The 21,716-nt window shown below is 35.1% G+C and overlaps 1 protein-coding gene across 5 annotated transcripts in view; it reads left to right on the top strand.

Moving 5' to 3' along the window:
- OSBPL9 (oxysterol binding protein like 9) overlaps positions 1 to 21,716 on the top strand; it is a gene marked incomplete at its 5' end in the record, with an annotated part of 170,263 nt that overhangs the window by 112,868 nt on the left and 35,679 nt on the right. For 3 of the 5 annotated variants that reach the window (XM_082651728.1, XM_082651726.1, XM_082651729.1), the window contains 4 exons: positions 12,884 to 12,979; positions 13,647 to 13,694; positions 14,689 to 14,718; positions 15,601 to 15,651. In XM_082651728.1, coding sequence (XP_082507854.1) covers positions 12,884 to 12,979; positions 13,647 to 13,694; positions 14,689 to 14,718; positions 15,601 to 15,651 — 225 coding nt within the window. Of the gene's footprint in view, positions 1 to 7,960; positions 8,030 to 12,883; positions 12,980 to 13,646; positions 13,695 to 14,688; positions 14,719 to 15,600; positions 15,652 to 21,716 lie in introns of all 5 variants that reach the window. The other 2 variants (XM_082651727.1, XM_082651725.1) reach the window with 1 other exon arrangement.

Genomic DNA, 21,716 nt, shown 5'->3' with positions numbered 1-21,716 from the left:
TTCATAGGAAAAAGCATGTTGCTGGCTAGAGAAGTCAGGGAGACTGCTTAGAAGGGGTGAAATCTGATCTCATTCCAGAAGATTAGGTAATGATTAATTATAATTGCTATTATCTGTATTGTCCTTAAAGATGTCCTTTGAAGGCATTGATAGTCCCTGGCACATAACAGATGTTCAGTGAATATTTGTGTTATGAAGGAAAGGTAATGGTTGCTCTGTGTGTGTTGTGGGACAGGGGAGATACTTGTAGCCCTTTCCACACTGGAGTTCATTTATTTCTGGAAACACCTTTAAGAACTTTGCTTCTTTGCTGTATTGACTTGAGCAGCTAATTTTGTTTTTTCTGAACTGTGCCACTTCAACCAAGTTATTCTGCTTACTTGGTTGTTTCTTTGCATTCTCTGCATTCCAGAGCATGTTTTTAAATCTGGTTGCATTAGTCTTCCTCATTCAGTTTCAAGGTTACACTAAATTTTTGCTTGTGTTTTAACATTTATTGTCCTATGGTGGAGGACCTGGCTGCAGTTACAACCTGTAAGTTCTTATTGTCTTTATTTAAATGAAATTAATTTTTTTAGAAAGTAAGTGGACCCCAGGTTTTTCCAGTATGATGAGGTATTTACTCACCTGGTGAATATGGTCATTTACTGGCTGGATATACTGGCTTCACAGAATCTGAGAACTGGAAGGGATCTTAAAGTTTTAATTCGGCTTCTACCTATTTTTGTAATGGAGAAAACAGTTTCAGAGAAGACAAATGACTTGGCCAAGGTCACACAGTTAGAGATTAGAATAACTAGGACTACAGCCTATGATTCTTGCTCTTTTATTAGCTCTAGAGAGAACTGGAGTGCTACTCTGATGCTGCTATTCATTCACTGCTCACCTCACTCTCCAAGTCCCAGTAATTTTTTCAGTTCAGGCACTAATTTTGGTTTCCTTTCAGATTCAGTACCCAGATCTGAAAAATAGCATCTTACATACTTCTCCAAGAGAATATCATTCCTTATTTGGATTCCTTGTGCTTTCCAGTCTCTCTTTGTGCTTATATACTGGTTCCTGAGTCTAGGAAGATAGCTTTTCTGGTTATTCTCCATTTTCCTGCAGATTCATTCTATGCCCCTCTCTACTCCCTGCTTCAGGAGGCTGACCTTTACAGCCTGTGTCATCTGGAGTTCTTTATCCTCTGGCTTCTCGTAGGGTTTAGCCAATGGGAGGATGGAAGATAGAAGGAAGAAAAGAGAGAAGCTTTGGGGTATTTAGTCCTCTTTCTCTGCTTCCATGCATTTGTAGCAGTGGTTACAACTAGAGTGTCCTTTGAGCCTACTTCGATTTACATTGTTTCGCTCCTTGTTCCTTCAGGCTTGGGAGTGGTGAAGGCTTCTTGCTGTTCCTAATTCTTGGGTACCTCAGCATCCCTTGTTAGTTTCCTTAACCCTGCCCTCATTTCTCTAGTCACTTGGTTAAAGAGTTCAAAAATCCCATCTGATTATGATGTTTCCCTCCCTTGCCCACTACTGTTAATAATTTCCCCCTCCCCATTACTGTCAGAATCCTGCACTCTAAAATGCTACCTCTGTGAAGCTTTTTTCATCCCCTTAACTTTCTCCTTTGAATCTCTTAGTATCTTTCTCATAACACTTAATCTACCATGCTTGAATCAGTTATTTGTAGACAGATTTTATCTCCTGCTACACATTTGAAACGCTTAGGGTGTGATCTGTATCTGCTTCATCTTGGCATGTCCAAAGCATCCAGCACAATGTTGTCATAGTCGTAAAAAACACCCAGTGAATAAACCATTACTGTAACACTGAATTCTAAGCCCAGAGTAGTATGTATAAAACTGTGCTCATGAGACTTGGCGGGAGAGAATGAGTTTCTAGAAGTTTGTTTCAGTTGTTCAGCTGGTCTTGCTTCTTGTACTGCCTGGGTGGTACAATGTCTTTCCTCCTGTTCAATTTCTCTTTTCTTAAAAACTTTCAATTAGCCTTAAAAATTTTCAGCATCCATACTTGTAATATAATAAATCATTAAGAATAATTAAATGTTATTTGTGATTTTTTTCCTGAGCACTCTGGTTTATAATCTGTAAGAACTTATTTGATTGTTTTTTTTTATGTTTAAATCCTAACAGGTAGGTACATTTCAGAATTTCTTCATTCATTTACAAAAATTTTATCGAGCATTTGCTAGAAAACAAACACTAGCCTGGAGGATACAGTAGAGAACAAAAAGAGTCCTGTCCTGTCGGGCATATATTCTAATCATATTTTAGACCATTTTGATAGATTTCTGACAACAATTAGGGTAATCAGGGTAAATCAGGGTAATTTTGTACTGCACTTTTAACAGCCTTAGCAAAAACAACCTGTTTCCTTCTGTTTGATGTTCACTGGCAGCTAAAATTAGATATACAAAAACTGCTTCAGCATATATGATTTTTAAGGGATAAATGCCAAACCAGTTACAGAATCTGTTCTTTCCAATTCAGGGTTGTTGTTTTTGTTCTATTTTGTTTGGTTGTTTTGTGTGAGAAATAAGCCATTTAGTACTGATTGTCTGTTGGCCTGACTAGCTTATCATTTAACTTCCCTTGGGTGTTTCATTTTCAGTTTGTTATATTTTCCTACGTAGAGAGATCCAGTTTTGTTAGAGGAATATATTAGGTTTTCTTTGTGAAAACATTTCGTAATCAAATTTTCAGGTATTATGAATGAGTATGAGAATTCTGCAGTTATTTCAAAACTTGAACTATTAAAACATTAAGCTTAAGAATTCATGTGTTTAATGTGATTTTTTCCCTCATTATATGTAGAGCAGATTTGCATAAAACTTTCTAAAACTTCCGTTTTTGGTGGACTTGAAAACAGTGAGAGTTTTTGCTTTTCAAAATGCTGTGAAGCTTTGACCCACCTCCTAGAGAAATGGAAATAAGGACAAAAATTAACAAATGGGACCTAATGAAACTTAAAAGCTTTTGCACAGCAAAGGAAACCATAAACAAGACGAGAAGACAACCCTCAGAATGGGAGAAAATATTTGCAAATGAAGCAACTAACAGAGGATTAATCTCCAAAATATACAGGCAGCTCATGCAGCTCAATATCAAAAAAACAAACAACCCAATCCAAAAATGGGCTGAAGACCTAAATAGACATTTCTCCAAAGAAGATATACAGATTGCCAACAAACACATGAAAGGATGCTCAACATCACTAATCATTAGAGAAATGTAAATCAAAACCACAACGAGGTGTCACCTCACCTCACACCGGTCAGAATGGCCATCATCAAACAATCTACAAACAATAAGTGCTGGAGAAGATGTGGAGAAAAGGGAACCCTCTTGCACTGTTGGTGGGAATGTAAATTGATCTAGCCACTATGGAGAACAGTATGGAGGTTCCTTTAAAAACTAAAAATAGAATTACCATATGACCCAGCAATCCCACTACTGGGCATATACCCTGAGAAAACCATAATTCAGGAAGAGTCATGTACCACAATGTTCACTGCAGCACTATTTGCAATAGCCAGGACATGGAAGCAACCTAAGTGTCCATGGACAGATGAATGGATAAAGAAGGTGTGGCACGTATATACAATGGAGTATTACTCAGCCATAAAAAGAAACGAAACTGAGTTATTTGTAGTGAGGTGGATGGACCTAGAGTCTGTCATACAGAGTGAAGTAAGTCAGAAAGAGAAAAACAAATACCGTATGCTAACACATATATATGGAATCTTAAAAAAAAAAAGTCCTGGTGAACCTAGTGGCAGGACAGGAATAAAGATGCAGATGTAGAGAATGGACTTGAGGACACGGGGAGGGGGAGGGGTAAGCTGGGACGAAGTGAGAGAGTGTCATGGACATATATACACTACCAAATGTAAAATAGATAGCTAGTGGGAAGAAGCCGCATAGCACAGGGAGATCAGCTCAGTGCTTTGTGACCACCTAGAGGGGTGGGATGGGGAGGGTGGGAGGGAGACACAGGAGGGAGGAGATATGGGGATATATGTATACGTATAGCTGATTCACTTTGTTATACAGCAGAAACTAACACACCATTGTAAAGCAATTACACTCCAGTAAAGATGTTTAAAAAAAAAAATGCTGTGAAGCTGAATGACAGGCAGTAATCTGAGGTTGGGAAGGGGAAGAATGTATTTTTTGCATCCCCTCTAGTAAGCAGCTCAGAGCTTATTTAAGATCCTGGAATGACTTAACCCAAGACTTTTAATTTTAAAAAAGATACTGTCAGTAGCCTGACCCACCAGTATATGAAAAAGAAAAGCTTTGGCTGATTGCCGAAACCACATGGTCAAACAGTGCTTTGTTGGGGGGGGGTCATGTAATAGGTGTTTTTGTTTTTTATGAGTTTGCTTTTTTGAATGTTGACTCATGACCATGGAATTGGCAGGAAGGATGTGGGAAGAAAATTAGGTATTCTGCTTTGTTTTACTGGCCATTTTTCTTCTCAGCATTTATTCCAGTATAGCGGTGATTGCTAATTTTCAAGTGCATGGGTTTTTTTGTTTTTTGTTTTTGCTAGTTTGTACTTTATCTGTAAATAATGTTATAAGCTTTTTATGCTGTATTTTATTTTGCTTGGAAAGGTGTATCTGAGCAGCTTCAGCATTGCCAAATTTACTCTCTCAAGTCATTTTAGGGTTTGGTAGATAATTTTAAAATAATAATGCTGATGATTTTGCAAGCTAAAACAGTTATAAAATTTTTGAATCATATTTATAACCTGCACAGTTTCTGAATCCTTTTACATAAAGTTTTTGAATTTAAGTAAATAGATACTTTTAAAAATCAGACGTTATGAATGTATAAAGTAAAAATTAAGAGTCCCTGTCTTAAATGCCCCTCTTTCTCAATTGCACTCCCTAGGAATAACATCTGCATCTCATGTGTTTTGTTTCATGTGTTTTATTTCAGGTGTGTGTGTGTGCCGTGCATGTGTGTGAATAAAATAACTTTTCAAAATGTAACTTCTTTATTGTTCATGTCTCTATTTATCTAGAATAAGGTATGCCCTCAACCACTATTAATTGACGTGAATTCTGGTGTTTATTTTACTTTTGTAATTTGCTTTCTACATTCAGAGGCTGTAAACTATTTCAGTTTAGATTTTTTTTAAAGTAATTTGCTGCATTCTGAAATCTCGAGGCAATCCTGTATGCCTTCCAGACTTTTATATCTCTAAAATGCTAGTTACAACCTTTATATATAGAGAGAACATATATTGTCCAAACTGGGGCACTTTGAGAGTGAAGGAGGCTGCTAATAATTTTGTTGATACAACAGACATAACTAGGGATATCCCAGACAAACTAGGTAATGGTCACGCAGTTTACAAACTTCAGGTTTTTGTTTGTTTTATTTACTTTTGGCAATAAATTTTCGTATGACTTCAATATTTTTTATATTTATTATGTATTTATTTTTGGTTGCGTTGGGTCTTCGTTGCTGCGCATGGGGCTTTCTCTAGTTGTGGTGAGCGGGGGCTACTTTGTTACAGTGCGTGGGCTTCTCATTGTGGTGGCCTCTCGTTGCGGAGCACGGGCTCTAGGCGCACTGGCTTCAGTAGTTGTGGCACGTGGGCTCAGTAGTGTGGCTCACGGGCTGTAGAGTGCCGGCTCAGTAGTTGTGATGCATGGGCCTAGTTGCTCCGCGGCATGTGGTATCCTCCCAGACCAGGGCTCGAACCCATGTCCCCAGCCTTGGCAGGTGGATTCTTAACCACTGCACCACCAGGGAAGCTCCATGTGACTTTACTGAATAAATTGGGAGAGTCATTTGGAAAGACAAGCTGTCAGTGAGTTAAATAGAGGAAAACGGTACAAAATCCCAAACCTTGCCTGTGCAGTTGTTTGAGTAGCCAAATCACTTTATGGAATCAATATAAGTGTTTTGTTCTGTAAGTCAAAAGGTTACCTAACGCTGCCAGTATTAGATGAAGAGAGATCACGAAGAGTAAGCAGTTGTGCTAAGAGTTATAATAAAGCTAAGGAATTTTGGCACCCATGTCTGTACCTGATTCCTGTTTGACAAGGCAGCTGTTTTCTGTCCCAAGTATATGAGCAATTCAGATTTGTGTTGTTTTTTGTTTTAAGAGAAGCTATTTTCTTTGTAAATTTAAAGGTAAAAACAATTTTATTTTTCAAAGAACTAACGGATTTTCAAAAATCAGATTATTTTATGGAAAAGGGGGGCTTTCTTTATATTGTTTGACTCTTTGGTACCAAGGTAATAATTGAGTACAGTTTACCTTTTGTGGTTCAGGCATAATACCTGATACTTTTCTGAACATCTTATAGGGAATTTTGTTTTTGATCTGTTTTGCAAGACTGTATTTTATCACTTGTTTGTTCTTCATACCTTTTTTATTACTATTTATTTTCTTGAGTTCATCAGCTTACTGTTTGTATTCCTTTTTTAAAGGAATGTTAAATACAGTTTAACCTACACTTGTATCCTTTTCTTGATTATACTTCTCTATTAAAATTGCGTATGTTTTGTGTATTACCTAGTTGTTAATTCATTTTGTTTTTAATCCATCAAATATTCATTGAGGACCTTTTCTGTCTGTTAGGCACTAGTTTAGGGCCTTGGATACAGTGGTGAATCCTGGTTATTTTCAATTCCACATTGTGGAGAGGAAATAGAACACCCACTACTGTGTTACTTTATGCATATTCTTTCATTTCATCTATCCAACAACTTTGAGTGGTTTATTATTGTGTTCATCCCTGGATAAGGAAAAGGATGTAGAGAAGGTAACTTGGCAAGATCATGTAGGTAATTAGTTAGGGACTTGCAGATTCAGGATTTAAAACTAGATCAGTCTGACCTTAAAGCTGGTGTTCATTTTTGGTATACTGGGCTCCTTCAGGCATTTTTTAGATTAAATTTTAGTCTCTTATGCCATGAATTCTTTTCAAATATCATTGTGATTTAATAGAGAAGTGTAATGGATTTGAAATCGAAGGGCTGGGTTGAAATCTCAATTTAAAAAAAACCCAGCTGGATGATTTGGGAAAGCACTTATGAAATAGGGTTAATATCTATCTACCTTACTATGTATGTTATAATAATGAAATAAATAATATAAAGTATCTAGCAGAGGACCTAATATTCTGGGAAAAAAATTACTATACTGTGCATCCGTGGTGAATCCATGGTGTTAGAACTGTTCATTTAGAACTATGGAAAAAGGCCTTATCTTTTTTGGCATTCTTGGGGTACCTAAGCAGTTGTTGATAAGATAGCTATAGCTACCATTTTGATAATAGAGACCCTATTTTGGAGCCTTAGATTATCAGGACATTGACTTAGATGGAAAATACCTTCCTGAAGTTACATCGGAGTAAAGAGTTTAGTAATAGGCTCAATTTTATGGACGTTTTTGAATTGATAATCTTTACTCCAAATGCATTGGTAGTTGAGTGTTCCTTAGCGTTAAAAATAGGGGAAATTCTTACTCTCATAACTTTTCTATATCTCTAAATTCTGTTTTCCTTTAGCTGAAGTGAGTAAACCTCGGAGACAGCAGATTATAAATGTTTCCAAATTTTCAGTAATCCAAGGAAATCACATGTTAGTATACCCCACATAAAATCATGGTCTTACTAATATTTTTGGTTTCTTTAATATACTTTTTTCATCATTAAAGCAACTTTTGAGTCATTTGGTAAGGAGACAAAATGGTGTTATTTCTCAAAAAACTTAATTTGCTAATAAATTTCTAAGGAACAGAAAAACCATTAAGTTTGGCATAATGTTTATTTATCTGTTTATTTTTCAACTTGCCACTTGCTGCTCATGTACCTACTTTTCCTCTGTATAGCTACAGATGTTTCTCTTATAGTTCCTTTAATTAATTATTGATGTCAGACGCACAGCATAGTAACTTTCTATTCTCTCTTTTCCTTACCTTTATGGAAGATCAGTACCACACTTGCTTTTTTCCAGTCTTCTGGTATCTCTCCAGTTCTTGAATTTTCAAAAATAATTGTAAGTGATTCAATTGTAAGTATGCCCTATACTTCTTTCATTGGATGAAAGCGTATCTGTGATGCATGTCATCTCAAATAGCTAATTGTGAACATAAACTTTCCAAATACTCTTATATTTAATCAAAACAACATTTCTGCAGAGTTTTTATGATTTTATTTATAGGGTTTTTTTTCTATAGGGTTTTTTTTAGGTATTTTTCTAATTTTTAAAAATCACCTACTTTTGTCTGGATTTATGCCATTTATTTTTCATTAGGAGTCTTGTTTTCTTTGGTGTTTTTCCCTTGTTAACTTTTTAAGCTGTTATTCCCTTTTACAGTTCTACTACTGTTAACTTATTTTGTTTTCTTGTTATTCTGAACTTTTCTATGAGACTTATGTGGAATAATTTCTGTATTTCTCTCTTCACAACATATTTTTATTATATACTATTTTGTCCTGTATAGGAGGAAGCACTGAGTGTAGGGTACTTAGTCCTTTAAGTTTTTGCTGTGAAATAAGATTGATATGAAAATGATTACTCATTTGTGAATTTCTTTTTACAGTGTTATTCAGCCATAGCCATTCCTGTTCTGCATTTTTCTTCTCAGTTCCTTAAATTACTCATAACTTTCTTATTTCCTGATTCTGACCTCAAGACCTTAAACCACCTTTTCCCACCTTACCTCCACTATTCATTACTCTTCCTCTGTCAGCAGGAATTACTTTAAAAGCTTTTACTCCTTGCCTCAAAAATTGCCTCTTGTACTGTTTTACTAAGAGTGTCTCTCCAAAGTAGCTACATATGAAGTATAATTCATATGTACTTCAGAAAGTATTAAAGACATCCCTTTTAATACTCTTCTTTTTAATGGCGGTAAAGTATTCAGTTATGTGTATGTATAAAGTATAAATAGTGTTTAATGTCCTGATTAAAGTATTGATAGAAATTCATTTAATTTTGCTGACATTTGTTAGCTTTGAAGTACCTTCTGAGAAAAGTGATGCTGTTCAACATAAGTATTAGAAAGATAGTAGGAAGTACATACAGTTTTGAGGCAGTTTAATATTCTTCTATCATTCTAGATAGTTTTGAAATTCCCCTTAAATTGGGCCAAATGTCTGTCTCTATATATACATATACATATATATATTTAATCTGGATACATAGGTCTTGACTGATACAGAATTATGTGTTACTCTTGACTTCATATACATACTTTAGCTTTCTTTAATTAGCAAATTACTCTTGCAAACTGAGACTGTTTTGTTTTTTAGCATACTCACCACTTAAGTGGGGGTTTTTTATTTACATAGATTTCTAATTTTATGGTTTAATTTCTATTGAGTTTCTTCTAGTTTAACTTTTTTTACATCACAGACCATTTTATCTCTATTTCTCTATAATAGTCATGTTTAATTTAAACTTTAAATGAATTCATACAGAAATCATCAAGTTAGAACTATGGATCATCAATATAGTAAACTAGGGAGCAGCAACCTCTTTGGTCCCGATTGCCAAAAATGCAACATAACCAGTTGCTACTGCAGGACAAAAGAGAAGGAAAGAAAGGGAGTGAGGGAGTAAAAAAATAGAAGGAGAAAGAGAACAGAAAGGCAGGGGAAATATAGGGAGACGTGGTCATGGAGAAGAGTGGTATCATGGCATCAGCAGTTGCCAGAAGCTACAATCAGTGCAACACACATTCACTCAACAATGAGCTAGCCTGGAGTCGAGGTGCAGGGGTATAGTGCTGAATGAATGGCAGTTCCTGCCCTCGTGGAGTTTATAATCCTTCAGAGAAGTCAATCAATTAAATATTTAATTATGATAAAATGTGATAAGTGTTAGATAAAAAGGCAAGTACAGAGTAGTAGAATGTACATCTGCTTGACTCCCAACTAGCTTGTTCTCAAGAGCTAAGTGTCACCCTAAGAAGTATGAAGTCACACTGTTTTAAAGGGTCTGCCTGTTCTGAGTTCTTTTCAAAGGAAGACAAACCACTCAACATGGTAGAGGACTGTATTCTATTTTTATGACCTGTTTTGAAACAAAATTCCATTAAAAAGGATATGAATATGTATAGTGCCTTGTATCTTAAATGTTTAATGGAAAGAGGAATAGTTATGACTTTAAAGGGATTTTGTGAAATAGTTTATGTTAGGAGGTATTGAGTTCCTTTTCTCTTGAGATACTCAGGTAAAGACTAGATGACTTTAAAGGACATTATAAAAGTAATTTATATGAGTGGGAGGCTGGACTAGGTGGCCTTGATTCTGTGTACTGAGTCACAATATGTAGTGAAAACTTATATTTTCTTCTAGTGTATTATTCTTACAAGACTTGAGAAAACAGTTTAATTACTGTCAGTTGCTCGTCCACAGTAATAATAAATGCATACATGTTATTTTATTGATTTAAGATGGGAAACTATATATGTAGATTTTATTTTAAAGTATACCAAAGACTTATGGGTTACTGTGCAAGGGAGTTTTAGGCCCGTTCTGGGACTTTAAGCTAATAACTGTTGTTACAAACCTCCCATTATACATTACATAAAGAAAAATGGATTGTTGAGTAGATCTTTGACTTGGATGTTACAACGTGTGGTGTTTTAAGGGTAAAGGACCATTGTAGAAGATGATATCTAGGGGGAGGAAGGTCTGACAAAAGAGCCAAGGTGAGGTTCACATGATTATAGAAACATCAAAGAGTTGTTTTAGACTTAATTTCAGATCTCAGTAATATAAATCTAATTTTTTCCATTTATTTATTGGATTTTTAATCGGATATAGTGACTTGTTCAGAAGGATATATTAATTAGATTTCTATAGTGGTAGTTCTAAATGGATTCAGAAGAGGGAAAATTCTTGAAGATCACTTTTTCTCATTTAGATCCTTCACCTTTATACTCATTTATGAATATGCCATTGACCTTTTTAGTATTTAGCAAGAACAATGTATTTAGCTGATTTTAACTGGGTTTTATAGTTAAATTATTGATAGTTATGTTATATTGCCCTGTGAAACAAAACAAAAAGCCAAGCAGTCCTTCCAATTTTCCTGTGGTACAGGAACATTGAAAAGAAATCACTCCCTACTTTCTTAGTACAGTACTGTGGTATCTCTGGGATGTGATGGATTTTATCCTTTCTTTTCCACATCTTTTATTATCATACTCTACATTAGTAAATGTTTCTAAAAGGATGTCTTTGGGGTTATCTTTAAGAATGAAGATGTTTAACTACAATTTTATAAATATATCTGGATTTTACTTATATTGCTTATTATGATTTTTCTTTCTTAAACTTTGTTTTTACATGACATCTCTCATTGGAAAGGGGTTTTTCAATACTCATTTCAAGCAGTTTCTCAACATGTATGTAAAAATAAAAAGCAGTTTTTTTGCCTTTGAATTTGAAAAACAAAATGCATTACAAGATTAGTTGTGGACTTAGGTTTTTAATACTTTGATTAAGAATTTGAATTTTAGTTTGGGAAGAACAGCAATAGTATTAGTAGTAATTGACAGTGTTAGTAATTATAGTCTTTAGTAGAGGTCGTAGCTGCCACACTAATAATAGTAGGAGGAGGATGCCTGTATTTGGCAGGTAAGAAAATCGTTTAGAGAGACGCAATATCTTGGTAGTGGCTGAGCTGCAATTAGAAACCAGGTTTGCCAACCCATTGTTTTTTCCATAATACTATACTGTCTCAATCTGATGTTTGAGATCATGGCTGTGAAAGTGCTTTAATAATGATAAAATGTTAGGCAAAGATGAGGTGTTGGTTTAATATAAAATGAACTCTGGCCTCAGTTGACTAAAATGGGGAATGTGAAATGATCAGCACGTTTTGGCAAAAGGCAGGAGAGATAAAACAATTGAAAGTCAAGTATGGTATGTTGAAGCACTATATTTCACCCATTTAGTACAGAGTTTTGTGGTTGGGTTGTGATTGTGACAATAGTGGTTCCCGACCCTTATTTCCCTGTTTAACTCCATGACTTCTGGGCATGCAGATATGGCAAGATGATAGCCTTGTTCAATCTCAGACTATTTTGTCTTTTATACTCAAGATTGATGTATTTTTCAGTTAAAGATGATTAAGAACTCAAAACTTTCTTTGGAATAAAGTTAAAACATAGGAATCCCGTGCTCTTGGAACTTAAAATTTTTAGCGTACAAAAAGTAGGACATGCAAATGCTGGGCTGTTAAACTGAGAAATAAGTGGGCCCTCTAAATAAATAAACATTTACACCATGTCCAGAGTGTAGTGTTCATGCCAAGGGTGAAAATGAGTAGGGAACTTAGACAGAAGTGTTGTCACTTTCACTTAGGGAGGACCCTCTTAGAGGAGGTGAGAATTTTGAGTTTTCGTGTTTTTTTAAAAAAAATAAGGGAGGAGGAGGAAAACATCAGAGCTAATGGGGTAGTTTAGGGAACAGGAGAACTAAATAGTGGGAATATGAAGTTGAGATTAAGGGACTGGAGGATTGAACTGAACAAAAAGTAGGAGGGAAACAGGAGGTAATCTAGGTTGTTTTGTATATGTACCTTTAGCTAAATTACTGTTGCTTTGGAGCCCATTATGGGGCTTTTGGGAGAGAAGAAAATGATTCTGAAAAAGCAGGATAAATTCTAATTTGAACAGCAGCATATGTAATTGATGAACAGGGAACAGTGCTAGAAGTTCATGAAGGAGATTGATGTACCACTATTCTTAGAGAATTTAGATAATTTAAATAGACCTATTATTTATGTAAAAGTACTATTTTTAATTTAGAAAAGTGAGATGTCATGTATGAAGGGTGAAGTATCTTTTGTACTATTAGACATTGCTGGGATTTATTGCAGTTTTTTTCCCTCTAGGGTTTGGATTCAGGATTTGTTCCTAGTGTCCAAGACTTTGATAAGAAACTTACAGAGGCTGATGCTTACCTACAAATCTTGATAGAACAGTTAAAGGTATGGCATTTGATTATATATTGAATTTATATAAAGAGCTTGATTTTGAGTAAAAATAGTTGCTTGATGTTACTTTACAACCCTTACTGGTTTTTCAGTAGTTTTTAAGCTAACCTAAACATAATTAGAAGAAAATAAGACAAGATTAGATTCATATTTTGTTTAAAAGTTGTGTGAAACTGGTAAATTTTAAGTGGCTTGATTTCTAAGGCCATTTTTCATTTTGGGGGAGTTGGGGGATTGAGAGAGTTTACTTCTCTACTTCCTTTATCATTATTAAAATTGTCTCCTTCAACTCCCACTTTAAAATTAATTACAAGCAAAGCTCCTGGAAAGAACAAGGAATGTTGATAAACTTGGGTGACAAGGCAGAAAAAACTAAGGTTTGAACTGATATTTTAAGTTCTTAAAGCAATATGTTTTCTTTTGCTTGTAATTGTACCAGAGTAATTGATCTTGACTGTTTAAAATAGTTCAATAGAATCTGACTTGATAACAATGCCTTGAAAAAATGCGTGTTATCTTGTATTTTAGTAAACATTAATTATACATTTAATGCATGTATAAACCATCCCTGGAAGAAATATGTTTGCTTTTCTTTGCTTAGTAAATGTGTACTATGTAGTAAAGGCTTGATACTATAATCGTTTTTTTCTTAATCCTGTAGCTTTTTGATGACAAACTTCAAAACTGCAAAGATGATGAACAGAGAAAGGTAACTTCTATAATCATGATTTTGACTTTAAAGTTTTTGAAACCAAGAGCCTTTTGGAGAAGTAATAGAAGGACCTCGGTGTTTTGACTACTATAATAGTACTGTTGACCTGTTATGATAGTATGCCATATAGATTTCAAGTGGAGTTTTCTGGTGAATTTCTGATATGGTTTCATAATTGAACAAAAGAGTAACAGAAAATTTTATTATGATACCCTTTTTGTAAGTACCACCTTTAGGAATAAGTTCTTTCTCTTCAAGTACCATATGTTGAAGATTGAAAGTTATTTTATTAAATTTACATGTGGTCACTTCAGATATTAATAAAGCAACCAGCAAAATTTTCAAAATAAAACAGAAGCCATGCATGAGGGAACAAAATGAATGTTGCTTTAATTATAGTTCCTCCCTTTGGGTTTCTGACAACTACTTTGTAGTTTGAATATTGTTTTCTTTTATCAATTAACATTTTTCTTCTCCTTGACTAGATTTCCTGATGCAGCATCATTTATTTTTTTGCATTTCTGTTAACCATAGCCTTGCATTTGTCTCTTTTACACTTGGTAATAGTAGTAACTCATGTTTAGCTCACCTTCTTAGTTTTGGAATTTAGTCTCATGTCATTTTTTAAACAACTTTGCAAAGTTTAAGGTGATTCTAAAATAAGCATTTTAAAATCACATAGTGAATCCTATAGAGAAAACAAAAATTGTTTTCAGGTAAGGGATAAGAATGTTTTATATTATTCTTACAAATCTTGAATTGAATCACATGAATTTTATTTGAGGATGTAATCCATAAAATGTCTGAATTTTTTATTTAAATGTTTGATTTAAATTAAAAAGTTTAACCAAAAGCACTCCCCAACCTGCCTGAACTGATTTAGAGTAATGAGTACATTTTGGTAAAATTCTTTAAATGACTAACCAGTAAAAAACAACAACGATACCTCTTTGTGTTTCTGATAATTTCTGTTTAAATTTATTTTTCACAGAAAATTGAAACTCTCAAAGAGACAACAAATGTAAGTTATATGTTTGATAAACTCTGGCTTTGCATTAGAAAGTGCTGTAAAATGTTTCTATTTTAAGCTGCTATTATTAATAAGAGCAGTTGAGTTTTTAATTTTTATGCATTTTTACAAGGGTGTTTAAGAATTGTATTATCATCTAAAGGAATTTAAGTGAATAGAATAATCCCTTTAATTGGATTGACTTCGTGTGCCATTTTATCTGTTTCTGGTCTTGTCTGTTTGAGACGCTTGGATAAAATGTTTCATCCATGCACAATGTATATTCTTTTTTATAATCATATATTATATATATTATAATATAATATTATATATATAATTATAATTATATGTATATTATAATATTATAATATAATTAATAATATTGTGATTTGAGTTTTCTGATGTACTGACCTTCTGACATTATATAATGGGCTACTGATAAGATTTGTATTTTGATAAAAGCATTTTAAAAACAGACATGGTAGTATACCAGGTTCACCAATATTTTAATAGGATCCTTTACTCTTGATAATTCCATGAAAGTCTTGAATAGACAGACGTTTTAGGAATTTACATTGGGATTGCCTGCTGACGATCTAAGAATTTGGAAGTTAATCAAATTCACATCACTTTATGTTTGAACTGGTGAAAGACCCTTTAGATGTTATTCAGTATAAATTAACAATTTTTTGGTATTTCCAAACAATTCATAGAATTGCTAATGATAATTTCATTTGACACTATCAGCATGTTAGAACCCAGTGGAAATCCAGAGAGGGTATTTTTTATGTAGAATAGACTTAAACCCTGTATATTTGAACTGACTTTTATATTTTAAGTTTTAGCATTGGCCATTTGGGGCAAGATCCTAAAATCAGTGTTTTGTTTTTATAGAGCATGGTAGAATCAATTAAACACTGCATTGTGTTGCTGCAGATCGCTAAAGTAAGTAAATTTTATTTTTGATTACTTTCGTTTAATGGGATTTTAATATATGGCCTTTTTCTTTAATAGCCAAAATACTCAGTTCTGAAATATATTACCTTTCTACTGTAAATTTAAGTTATAGTTTGGCGTTACTGGTGCTATTGAAAAACCATTATGTTTAGATGTTACCTTGCCAGCCTGTGCTTGTTTTTGATAAGGTCATTTGTGATGGTGGCTGGGAAGGAGGGGAGCACATTTGAATGACTCACCCTTTCCATTGTCACTGCTTGAAATAGGGACATACTTTGCAAAACCTTTCACAAAAAAAGTTTTTCTTAGGAAAAAAGGAATTTAAATTTTAGCAGAGTTGGTTTTTTCGTCCATAATGAAGAGTACAATAGAGATGTGTTTTTTTAAATTGTTTTTTACATATTTTTTCTAGTACTGAACTATTGGGTTGGCCAAAAGTTTCGTTCATTTTTTTCCATAAGATGTCTCTAGTAGCACTTAGTTGTCTTTTAACTTCATTCAGAACAATTTTGTGGGCTTCCCTGGTGGCGCAGTGGTTGAGAGTCCGCCTGCCGATGCAGGGGACATGGGTTCGTGCCCCAGTCCGGGAAGATCCCACATGCCGCGGAGGGGCTGGGCCCGTGAGCCATGGCCGCTGAGCCTGCGCGTCCGGAGCCTGTGCTCTGCAACGGGAGAGGCCACAACAGTGAGAGGCCCGCGTACTGCAAAACAAACAAACAAAAAAACACCCAATTTTGTTAGATTGACGTAACAGCTGTCATATCAGCGTGCGTTTAAAAAAAGACTCATCAAAATTGTTGCATTTTGTGTAGTCATTTTAATATTAAAGATGGAAGAAAAAAAGCAACATTTTCACCATACTGTGCTTTATTATCTCAAGAAACGTAAAAACACTGCCAAAATGCAAAAAAAGATCTGTGCAGTGTATGGAGAAGGTGCTGTGACTAATCAAACGTGTGTGTCAAAAGTGGTTTGCAAACTTTTGTGCTAGAGATTTCTTGCTGGACGATGCTCCACAGTCAGGTAGACCAGTTGAAGTTGATAGCGATCAAATCGAGACATTAATTGAGAACACTCAATGTTATACCACGTGGGAGAAAGCCGACATACTCAAAATGTCCAAATCAAGCGGTGAAAATCATTTGCACCAGCTTGGTTATGTTAATCACGTTGACATTTGGGTTCCACATAAGTTAAGCGAAGAAAACCTTCTTGACCATATTTCCGCATGCGATTCCCTACTTAAACGTAATGAAAACATTCTGTTTTTAAAACAAATTTTGACGGGCGATGAGAAGTGGATACTGTACAATAACGTGGAACGGAAGAGATCGTGGGGCAAGCGAAATGAACTACCACCAACCACACCAAAGGCCAGTTTTCATCCAGAGAAGGTGATATTGTGTATATGGTGGGATTGGAAGGGAGTCCTCTATTATGAGCTCCTTGTGGAAAACGAAACGATTCATTCCAACAAGTACTGCTCCCAGTTAGACCAACTGAAAGCAGCACTTGATGAAAAGTGTCCAGAATTAGTCAACAGAAAACACATAATCTTCCATCAGGATAATGCAAGACTGCATGTTGTTTCTTTGATGACCAGGCAAAAACTGTTACAGTTTGGCTGGGAAGTTCTGATTCATCCGCTGTATTCACCAGACATTGCACCTGCGGGTTTCCATTTATTTCGGTCTTTCCAAAATTCTCTTAATGGAAAAAATTCCAACTCCCTGGAAGACTGTAAAAGGCACCTGGAACAGTTCTTTGCTCAAAAAGATAAAAAGTTTTGGGAAGATGGAATTATGAAGTTGCCTGAAAAATGGCAGAAGGTAGTGGAAAAAAAACGGTGAATATGTTGTTCAATAAAGTTCTCGGTGAAAATGAAAAATGTGTCTTTTATATTTACTTAAAAAACTGAAAAATTTTTGGCCAACCCAATACATTATAAACCACTGCTTTGATTACTGTTCCTTATTCATGGAATAAAAACATTTTGGATTATTGTGGTTGGTTAACAATTTCATGGATATTGCCTGCTTTTCTGAAAAATTTTGGTGTATTCAACCTAAATATGTACTTTATTGCATGACATTTTGAGAAACAAGAATTTAGTGTTTAATAAGTGTTTATTAAGTGTTTAATAAGTGTTTAATAATTTAGTGTTTAAATAAGTATTAAAAAATGTTTCTTCCATTGACTGTATCTCTGTATTTCTAGCCAGTGGCTAGAAGCAGGTGGGCAGCCAATTCAGCAACCAGTTTTGGAAATGATGTTTGAGTTTTTAATTATTTGGCCTATTTTACTTATTCAATTGCATATATTTGTTTGCCTAATAATGGACACTATTTTCCTAGCATTGTTAATGACACAATAGTATAGAAAAATGCATTTGTGCTTAGATAGTATGGATATTCAACTTGTAAGTTTAGGGGTGAGGGGAAGTATCATTTTCTTTTGAGGCCAGATTCAGTATTAAAGTATCAGAACTTAAGGGCCAGATGGTCTGGGTTTGAATCCTTGTTCCACTGCTTGAGCAAGTTCATTTTCTAGGTATTTTTGACCACTATGCCTGATTTCCTATGTATGTGTCTAAATTCTTCCATCTATTTTTGTGGATCAGAATACATTCTAAAGCTTAAGAAGGGAGTATAGGGTTGGAGGCACAGAAGGGGTAAGGGTTATATTTTGGTTTTCTTTACTATGAAATTACATGGGTGGGTTGGGGCCACCTATAGTTACCCAGAAGCTTATATACAGGTAACCAGTAAACTATATTAAGCCCAGTGTGAGTAGATAGGTATTTTAGGGATTCAACAGTGCCTTCTCTAGAAGATTGAGGAAGTAGAAGAGTTGATAGTGTTTAGGCCTATTTGGATCATCTATACAAATCAATCAGGTCTTTAGATAGTTGTAAAACAGGGCAGCCTAGCCTCTTTCAGTAGCTCACCATTTAGCCACCCAACAAGAACATTTTTGATGTTCTGTCTTTGGAATGAGTTACAATTGAAGTTACTAAAACTTCTTTCTAGAAATTTCTACAGTTAAGTCAGTACCTGCTACCTGTCTGTTTTAGCCCAGCTTAATAGACCTGCATTTCAAGGTCCTTCAGAATGGGTAACATGGATCAAGTAAATGGAGTTTGGCTTTTTAATTTTTTCCAGAAGGAATTTCATTGTTAAGGCTTTTTATGTACAGATACATCCCTCAAATTATATATATATGTACCCTATATGAACTCTTTGTGTATTTTTAAACAATTTAAATGTAAATCAGACCATGTCACTTGCCTGCTCAAATCCCCTTATTGGTTTCCTACCTCCCTTGGAATGGAATCTAAGTTACTTAACCATAACTTCACGTCTTTTGAGCCGTCACTACTCCCTCACCTCACCTTGCTTGATCACACCATTCTAACAACATCAGCCTGTTTTCTTTTTCTCAGGCCAAGCTTTTTCTGCTTCAGGGATTTGTATTTGCTTTCCCCTCTGCCTAGAAGGCATTTCTTCCAGACTTCCAGGGTTCACACCCTCACTTTATTCAAATTTCTATCCACATGAAATCTCTTTGGAGAGATCTTGCTGACCACTCTATCTAAAATAATCTCTACTCTCCCAGTAGTTTCTTCTTCTTCATGGTCTTGCATCCTTAGCCAGATTTACTTGGTATCCTGTTTATTGTCTGTCTATACCTGACTGTAATCTCCATGAGGACTTTGTCTTAGAATGCTTGCACTGCCGTAACAAAACACTGCAGACTGAGTGGCTTTAACGACAGAAATTTATTTTCTCACAGTTTTGGAGGCTAGAAGTCCAAGATCAAGGTTCCTGTTGATTTGGTTTCTGGTGAGGACTTTCTTCCTGGCTTGTAGACAGCCACCTTCTCACCATGTCCTTACAGGACCTTTCCTTGGTGGTACACACTGAGAGTGAGCATGAATGAGAGCTCTCTTGTGTCGCTTCTTAGAAAGACACTTACTGGATTGGGCCCCCACCCTTAGGACCTTATTTAATCTTAATTTACTTCCTTTACTCCAAATACAGTCACACTGGGGTTAGGGCTTCATTGTCTGAATTGGGGTGGGGGGGCCCACAAACATTCACTCCATAACACCACTGTATCCTCAATGCCTAGAACAGTTGCCTGCCACAAAGTAGGGGCCTGATAAATGTGAATTTTGAATGAATTTTTAACACATAATTTTTAATAGTTGCATGGTTTAGTATTTCCACTATATGTATAATTTTTTAAATTTATCATCCTTATGAATTAATTTTTGCATAATCAGTCAATCTGTGATTAAGATATACAGTTTTTAAATAATAGTGAGAGGCAGCATTACATTTTTGAGTATGGACTTTGGAGCCAGATGGTCTGGGTTTGAATCCTTGTTCCACTGCTTGAGCAAGTTTATTTATCCTCCCTGTGCTTTGGTTTTCTCCTATATAATAGGAATAATAATAGTATCTGTACTCTTGATGATAGTGTGAAACTTAAATGAATTAGTGTTTGTAATGCTCTTAGTACCAAGCATATAATTAGTCCTAAATAATTGTTAAATTAAAAAAACTTTTTATTAGGACATAAATTTTAAAGCCACAGAATGGCATGTTGGTAAAATTTTGAGAGCTTCCATCTAACACTGATGGGAATATAAATTGTTTTAGTTACTTTGGAAGATTATTCTGCCCTGGCAGGTTAATAAGATTTTGGAATCAGCTACTTTTAGAAGATGTATTGTCATCTGAGACCCCACAGGGATGTGGGCCCCCAAAAAAGAAAGAATGTAACTAATTTGATACCTTTCTTGTTTTGGGTTGATTTAGTTTTAGGTTCTTAGAGGCAGCATGCTATAGGTAGGATTTTAAGCTCCTTCCAGTTTTTTGAGTCTTTGATTTTAATTCTCATTCCCCAAAGCTTCCCACCTGCCTAAATGATTAGTGCATTGGTTCCCAAAGTTTGCTGCACATTAGAATCACCTGGGAATCTTTTAACAATTCTGATGCATGACTCCTATTCCCAGACATTCTTGTTGTAGTTGCTGTGGTGTGTCACCTGGGCATTGGGGTTTTTCAACTCTCAGGTTGATTCTGATGTGTAAGTAGCAAAGTTTGGGCACCACTTGGTTATTGGGATTTTCAGGTAAGCTGTGTTAGCTCAGATGACTTCATTGTTCCTTTGTACCATAGATAGAGACAGCACTGTTCCATTCACGGGGAATTGCAGAGGAAATGAGGAGGGGAGGGAGCAGAGTGAAGGTAATCTGGGAGACCCCTGCAGCTGGGGACTTGACCAGTTTTATTCATTAAGATTAGGTGATATAACCAGATGTCACAACTTACATAAGCAAAGGAAATTAATTTTAATAATGTATTTTATTTAACTCATTATATCCAAAATAATACCATTTCAACATGTAATCAATATGAAAATTCATTCATTAATGAGATACTTCATTTTCTCTCCCTCTCTCCCTCCCCCCACTGCCCCCACCCCACCCCCGCACTAAGTCATCACTATCCTGGGTGTATTTTGCACTTTGAATGAGCCACATTCAGGTGCTCAATAGCAACATGTGACTAGTGGCTTCTAAACTGGACTTCCCAAGTCTAGATTATCGTTTTAGAACAGAGTTGTCTGACCATAGATACTTTTAAACTAGAATGTATGTTTAAGTTATCCTTGGATCCCAGGTTCTCTCCCTAGAATGTTTTTCTGCATAGACTTTTTGTTTATATCAGTATTCATTAATTTCTCATTAGACTTTTTTTAAACCAGGTTTATTGATATATAATTTACATACCATAAAGTTCACTCATTTAAAGTTTATACTTTAGTGGTTTTTAGTATATTTACAGAGTTGTGCGGCCAATCACCATAATATAATTTTAGCACGTTTTTATCACCCCAAAAAGAAACACCATACATATGAAGAAGTCATTCCCTATACCTCTCTCCCTCACTTACCCTTGCCCCTGCCTTTCCTCCAATCCCTGGCAACTACTAATCTATTTTCTGTCTCTAGACTTGCCTATTCTAGACATTTCATATATTTA

Source organism: Grampus griseus (assembly GCF_964374135.1).
Source record: "Grampus griseus genome assembly, chromosome: 1".
NCBI classification, from domain to species: Eukaryota; Metazoa; Chordata; class Mammalia; order Artiodactyla; family Delphinidae; genus Grampus; species Grampus griseus.
This window is presented reverse-complemented; position numbering and strand designations above follow the sequence as displayed.